The sequence below is a fragment of the Nicotiana sylvestris genome, chromosome 5 (assembly GCF_000393655.2).
Source record: "Nicotiana sylvestris chromosome 5, ASM39365v2, whole genome shotgun sequence".
Classification (NCBI taxonomy): Eukaryota; Viridiplantae; Streptophyta; class Magnoliopsida; order Solanales; family Solanaceae; genus Nicotiana; species Nicotiana sylvestris.
In genome coordinates, this window is record NC_091061.1 from 155,545,777 (window position 1) to 155,552,900 (window position 7,124).

Consider the following 7,124-nt stretch of genomic DNA (forward strand, 5'->3'; position numbering starts at 1 on the left):
GGACCCTTCATGCACCGGGATGCTCCATGAGAGTCATTACATCATGGTCTAAAATTTTCCAAGTTATTACAAATGTTAGATGACAATCTAATGTTTTTCTATAAGGTTGGCAGTATATATACGAGCAATTGTTATACCCGACTCTGACGTTCGTCCGAAAAGGTAATTTTTCAAGGGCTATATTTTGTACAGCAGCAGCAAAAAGAGGAATAAAATCTAAGTAACGGCCGAAAAAGGAGACATTGTGTAAAAATTTGTGTAAACCCTTGCTGTGGAAAATTTTCACTTGTCTATGTAGATTCCACACCCTCAAAAATTGTATTGATCAGGAATACAAATATCCTTTGCAATGAAATGCAATACGTCAAAACCAAATGATCAAGTATAATTTCTCTACTTTGTCCTGTGCGGTTCTCTCCGTATTGGGCAAAGCATAAAATTAGCCAATCGACCAAAACGAATTACATTCGCAAGCCAAAGTGTATAAAATATGTATATTTTATATATATACAAAAACTATATTTTACAGGCTATTATTATTTTTGAGAGAGAATAAAAATATAATTTATTCCTCCATATTTTGGTTCAGTTTCCCCGAGAAAACAGCTCAATACAAGCAATGTTATCAAGAAAGCAAGCAAATAGCCCAATAGAGGAAAAATCAAGGGCAAGTGCACAATTAACCATTCTCAATGATATTATTTAGAGGTCAGTCCGTACTTGTTTTATCCTAAAATTTTAAACTAAAATTTTTAACTCTAGGACACTTATGTCCTAAAAAAATAAATTTAAAAACTAAAATTCAGAATACACTAGCTAAATCCTAAAAAACATCCACTTTAGAGTGGCTACCTGGTTTCATTTCTACGAAAAATCAAGAAAGCAATAATGCAAACCAAAACGACCTAACAAATTTACATGATATTCAGAAGGTGCAGCGTTTCAAACATTTGAGAAACTGACCAAAAAGTCCAACAGTAGAATTAAGAAGAGCCATTGTGTTACACAACACATTACAAGTCCCATTAATTACTTAGCAAAAGTTCTTCAGTACTCTTCTAACTTCTCCCCTAGCTATTTTACGTGGTTCTAAGCTTCACTGATAACAAAACCTTATATTCTTAACTTACCTCAAACTTAATTTCCATCATCAGCAGCTTTCAAGTAAAGATTCTCACCTCCATCACCACCATGGCTACTCGAGCTCCCGCCTCGTCCTTGATCAGACAGAGAATTTCCAATGTCTTGCTTATTTCCACCTCTGCCAAAGTCGGGGAAACCAAGTGAAGTACTGGAATTATGAGTATTATCATTTTGCAGCATGTGAAATCCACTACTACTTCCTCCTCCGGAGCTGCTCATTCCGAGTTGGTTATGATAGGCTTGTTGTTGTTGCAATGCTGATAATGACTGCTGTTGTTGTTGTCCGTAAAGCATTGAGGAGGAGGATCTTGCTGCAGCCATAAGCGATTGTGTCGTTAGTTGCTGTTGCAGGTAATGTTGCCCCGCCTGCATCATCCCACCAGAAGCTAACTGCACAGCATCAAACATTAAGTCATCAAATTCAGAACTGAAATTAATATAATGGATTTTCAAACATGCTAAGGTTATTCAAGAATGATAAATGGAATCAACTACAACTGATACTCGACGTGACAAAGCCAACACATTTTTAGTAACCTATCCAACCAGCCCAAGTTTGAACGAATTGAGTTATGAGACTTGATCCATGACCCATCAAATAATTGAGTCAAAAAGGTCAAAATGCAATCCAAAAACCAAACATGCTAAATCAAACTTGAAGATGGGAAACTATGTGAATTTAGAATAATTACTTGGACTAATAATTGAAGGAAAATACATTACTTTTCAATTTAAGGAAATCATGTTGGGCAACACTTGGGTTATTCCATCATTTAACCAGTGGTGGAGCTAAAGGGAGTGCCGAAAATTATGCTGTGCAAATAGGATAAAAATAAACTTTTTTGCTTATATATGAAAGATTGAAGCTTCTTGACATTAGAAAAGATTCTTATCAGTGGTTTCAAAAATCTCCTCAGGTCACAAGTTCAAATCTTAAGTATGACACTGGAGTATTTTCTGAAATCTCCTTGTATTAATTTGACTTCACCACAGAATTTGACGCATACTGACCCAAACAAACATTGGATGAATTAGATCATATGACCCATTTATTGATTTGACTCATTTTAACTCATGGAAATTTAACCGAACTCGTCCACTTTACTGGGTTGTTTTTTTTTTTTTTAAAGGTAACAATACTTGGTTGTTGTTGTCGTCCATTTGCCACCTTTAGCTGGTGGTAATAAAAAAAAAAAAGTGCAGATAATGGAAATGAAAAGATATGTAACCTTACCTGAGAATGCATGTTAGGAGGCTGGGGCTGAGAATCAGCAATAGCTGCTAGGTACATAAGATTTCTCTGAAGTTTGGCTTGTGACCTGCCATATCAAAAGAGTTAGCACAAATAGTTACCAATTTATATTCTATGATCAAGTTTCAAGAATGTCACCATACTTTTAAACTTATGAATGAAGGCATAATTATACAAGCAAGGGTTACTAAATTAAAACTGTAACAAGAAATACAAATTAATGGAAGATTTACATAATATCAACTGAACTTACTCTGCGCATTCACTTAGTTTCCCAGAGTTTTGGCTCTCAACAATCTTCAGAATAAGTGATTTGTTCTCATCCAGGAACTGACATTGGAAAAGAATAAGGCCAACTACCAAGTGAACGTCAAATAACATGTAATTAAAAATCCACAAGTACAATAATAAATTACTACTAACAAACACTGCCTAACCCCAAATAAAAAATATGAGATCTGTCCATATCACAAGGAACCATAGGCAGACCCAAGATTTGAAGGTCGGGGGTGTACTTTTGATTTCAACCAAAATTTGTTTTGCATACGAGGTGCCACTACTAATATATTAATGTTTCCTAAAAACATATATGTGTACTCATGAAGATTTTGCTGAACTTTTCGAGTGCCCGTGACCCCTCACTTCCATAACATAGGTTCACCTCCGTAAGGAACATACTTTTCAAATTTCATCGGGGAATCTCTATACATTTGTATTTTTAGCAACTGAAAACTTCCACCGTTCACTTTTACTTGTCCACTATATTATAAATACATTTTTACTTTTAATTGTCTAATATACTAAATCAAGAAAAAGATAATCTTGTTTTTCTCTCATGTATCAAATTATTTCCGAGGACTTTCGGAAATGCTATCATTATTATGGGTAAAAAAAACAGTCTGGTGCAAAACGCTCTCGCTATACACAGGGTTCGGGAAGGGTAGCGCTGCAAGGACATATTGTACGCAGACTTACCATGCATTTTGCAAGATTGTAATAGAAGTGTAAAGTCAAAAGTGGACAACTGTGGACAACTAAAGTGAATGAAGGGAGTACTTGCAACGAATTAATAGAGGCAGGTTTTAGACAACTTTTTCCTGTTGATATGTAAAATATTTTTCAAGCAAGTAAAAAAGGAACTTTGTAGACTAAAGTTTACAGTTTTTACATATTTAAAAATTCAATCTTTAATGAACAACTCCGAGAGCTGTGAAATAGACAAGGATTAATTTGTTGACAGAAAAATATTTTCTCAACAAACACCAGCATATATACTGATAAACATATATGCAGATAATGACGGTATGCAACCTTAGGCAAGTTGTTATGTTTGTTAAAAAGTTTATAATGCAGTCACCAATAGCAGATACTGAAGTTAAAAAAAGTCAACTGAAAAAGCTAAGTTTTCATCAACTTCTTTTGTCAAAACCAGTGGTATATATAAATAATAAAAACAAAAAAGAGAGAAGATGGGAGGAAATATAATTAGTATTTTTGAACTTTAAAGTAGTGTACAACAACAACGACCACCCAGTAATAATTTTATTAGTGGGGTTTGGAAGGGTAAAATGTACGCAGACCTTACCCCTAGAGAGATTGTTTCCGAGAGACCTTCGGCGAACTTTAAAGTAGTATAAGAAACAGAAAAGCTTTCACTATATAGTTTGCTACTTGCTACTCATTATGCTGAAAGCAGCCAACTCAGCTGGGAAGAAATGAGATTGCTAGAAGTACATTAACCATGCCTTTTTTTTTCCACACAGTGACAACAACAAATCTAGTATAATAGTGTGTACGTAGACCTTATTACACCTACCTTCAAAGTAGAAAAGTTGTTTCTAATAGACCATGAACCCATAAAAAATAAAAAAGAAAATAACAGTAAAGGGCAACCATTTACACAACAAAAGCATATGTAAAGGTGGAGAAAGAAAGCTTACACAAGAAAAGCTAGAAACAGCATAAGTTTCAAGAAGAAAAGGCAAAAATCTAACAAACAGAGTCAAGAACCTAAAAGCAAGATCTTTCTTTTTATTTTTTCCCTGTTTATGACCACAATAAGCCTTGAGCAGAAAAGGTCCAACTTCAAAAAGCATAACCTATCCTTTTAGCAGGACTTACCAACCAAGAAAACAACTTTTTATAGCTAGCAGCCAACTTATGAAAACTACTAGTAGTAGTAGTACAACTGCATACACATATAGCAGCAGATAAAATGGCAGATTTCAGGTTCAGAAAGAAGCAGAAGAAGATCAAGAACAGATAGCAGCAGGTAAAGAAGAAATTAATTAAAGTTGGAAAAGAAAAGAAGAAGACCTGTTGAATATGATCAGTAGTGACGTTGTTTGGATAATAAGCTGCCATCATTGGCTGCATCTGCATCAGGTGCTGCTGCATATTACTACTATTTGTTGCTCCCTCTTTTTATACCAACACAAAAAACACACACTAAATACACACACACTTTTTAATACTTCACTGAGTTCTTGTAAATCATGTAGAAAGTGAAAAAGAAAAAGAAAAAATGGACCCCCTTTTTAGTTTTCTGTTTCACAACTTCGTCAACTTGAGTTTGAATAGTAGTACTGGAAAATTGATGGGGACAATAGACAGTGTAGGAGAAAAAGCAGCAGGCTGTAATTTACAGCTACTGTGATGTTTGTGTCTCCTTATTGACAAGAGAGAGAGAATCTGAATTCTGGGCAACTAACCATTATATGCCCCTAGTGATGTATGGGATTTTACCTGCTTTGGACTTTGAACCTTTTTTTTTTTTTAACCTTATCATCTCCCTATTAATTTTATTGGACCAAAGATAGTATCCTGAAACAGTAAAAATTCCAAAGTGTTGCTGTCAAACTTCCTCAGTACAATTTTTGCATACCAACCAATTGTGCCGTGGAATAATGATAGATTTATTACTATTATTTTATTTTATCATTTGATCAAAAGTTTTAAGGGGCCATTTGGTAGGGTACAAGAATAGTGCGGAATAAGTTGTATTAGTAATGCATATGTTAGTAATACAAACATTAGTTATGTAGATATTATTCTTAGTTATTGTTCGGTATGGTGTATTAATATTATAATGCATTGCATAATTTTTTAAGAAAAATAGTTATTTACAAAAATGTCCTCCATATTCTCTAGCTGTAAGGTACTTTAAGGACAATTTTATCTTTAACCATATTAATACATGCATTAATAGCTTTGGTATTATTGATGCCACGATTTTCTATGCATTATTTATACGTAAGATAATACCAAATATGATGTATAACTAATACAAGTACTAGTTATACACAGGTTAAAAAAATATACCAAACAAGGTATTAGTATTGCATAGAGTTAATGTTTGCATTATTTTTTCTAATACCTCCTACCAAATGACCCCTAAGTTCAAAATCGGGTAATAGAGATCTTTTATTAGAGAGCGCTAAAATTGTTTTACAACGGTACAGTTAAATTTATTACGTGGTTTATATATAAGCGAATTGATTTGATCCAAGAATGATAAAGAAATAAGATTAAAAATGAGACTTAACCATTAAAATTGAAGACGATGATAAGCCTGGTTCCGAGCACAATTTCTCCGAGGACAAAAATGAAAGCAATAATAAAGAGCAAATAAAATTGTTTAATTGAGAGCAAAAATAAAATATAGCATATGTTTTGTCAAGATTTCTATTTTACAATGGTTGTTGAGCCTGCTATTTATAGGTTATATCGAGGGAAACAAGATCCTAAGATCAAGCTTTACTTAAATGATACTCCAATAAATGAGTCATTGATGAATATGCAATTGACTTGACTCGCCAATTACCCGATGTCGATTGCAATTGACGTATCCGATATTGATTGTTACTTGACTCGCCTATTGCCTGTGTTCGGTTCCACGTGTCATCAGGGGCGGAGGTAGTGTGGTAGCTACGGGTTCGGTCGAACTCAGTAGCTTTTGTTTAAATACTGTATTTGTATTGAAAAAATTATTAAATATATAAAAATATTTAATTGCGAACCCAGTAACTAAAACGAGCTAGGGTTCGATGATGAAATTAGAACTCATAACCTTAAAATTCTAGCTCCGCCTCTGCGTGTCATGATATTATTTGACCGCCTATTATAAATTAATTTTACCCTATACAAAAATCTTTCATAATTAAATTTTTGAACGTGAATTTGCATGACTAGAAGCATAGAAAAATAACTTCTGAAAATAGAAAATAATGAGTACAACGATAATAGTAACACTTAACACAAATAACGTTTTAAAATTTAAAATCATAACGACAGAGAAGCACCTAAACCCTTCTAACTTGTAAGATAGATAAAAGAAAGAAAGGAGGGAAAAGAGTACTCACTATTTATAGGAATGGACCTTTGGAGGGGTCAAACAGTCAGCTAAACCAAGCTGCATAAGTTTTGCGGTGAGTATATTGAATTTAATTTATTTACACTGATAATTAAAATAACTTCTTTAATATTAATATACTTCAACATGTTATACATCTTTTGTTTCAATTTAATTGAGGTAGTTTGACTCGATACAGAGTTTAATAAAAAAAAATTGAAACTTGTGATCTTAAAAGCTTAAGGGGTAAAAGCTTTGTGGGACCATGACATTTGTGTGGTTATAGAAGCTTTTCATTAAGGATAAAATATGTAAAATGAAGAGTTTAAGTTAAATTATTTTCAATTATAAAAATATATTATTATTTTTTTGGAACAA

At 33.4% G+C, this 7,124-nt stretch overlaps 1 protein-coding gene across 1 annotated transcript; it reads right to left on the reverse strand.

Moving 5' to 3' along the window:
• Positions 1 to 906: 906 nt before the first annotated feature.
• Positions 907 to 5,095, reverse strand: LOC104247408 (GRF1-interacting factor 1-like). Its single transcript, XM_009803422.2, has 4 exons — positions 4,712 to 5,095; positions 2,649 to 2,725; positions 2,378 to 2,462; positions 907 to 1,533 (listed from the first exon to the last, which is right to left on the reverse strand). Exons 1-4 carry the CDS (start codon positions 4,790 to 4,792, stop codon positions 1,138 to 1,140), a joined length of 639 nt encoding a protein of 212 aa, XP_009801724.1. The 5' UTR covers positions 4,793 to 5,095; the 3' UTR covers positions 907 to 1,137.
• Between the last annotated feature and the right edge of the window lie 2,029 nt (positions 5,096 to 7,124).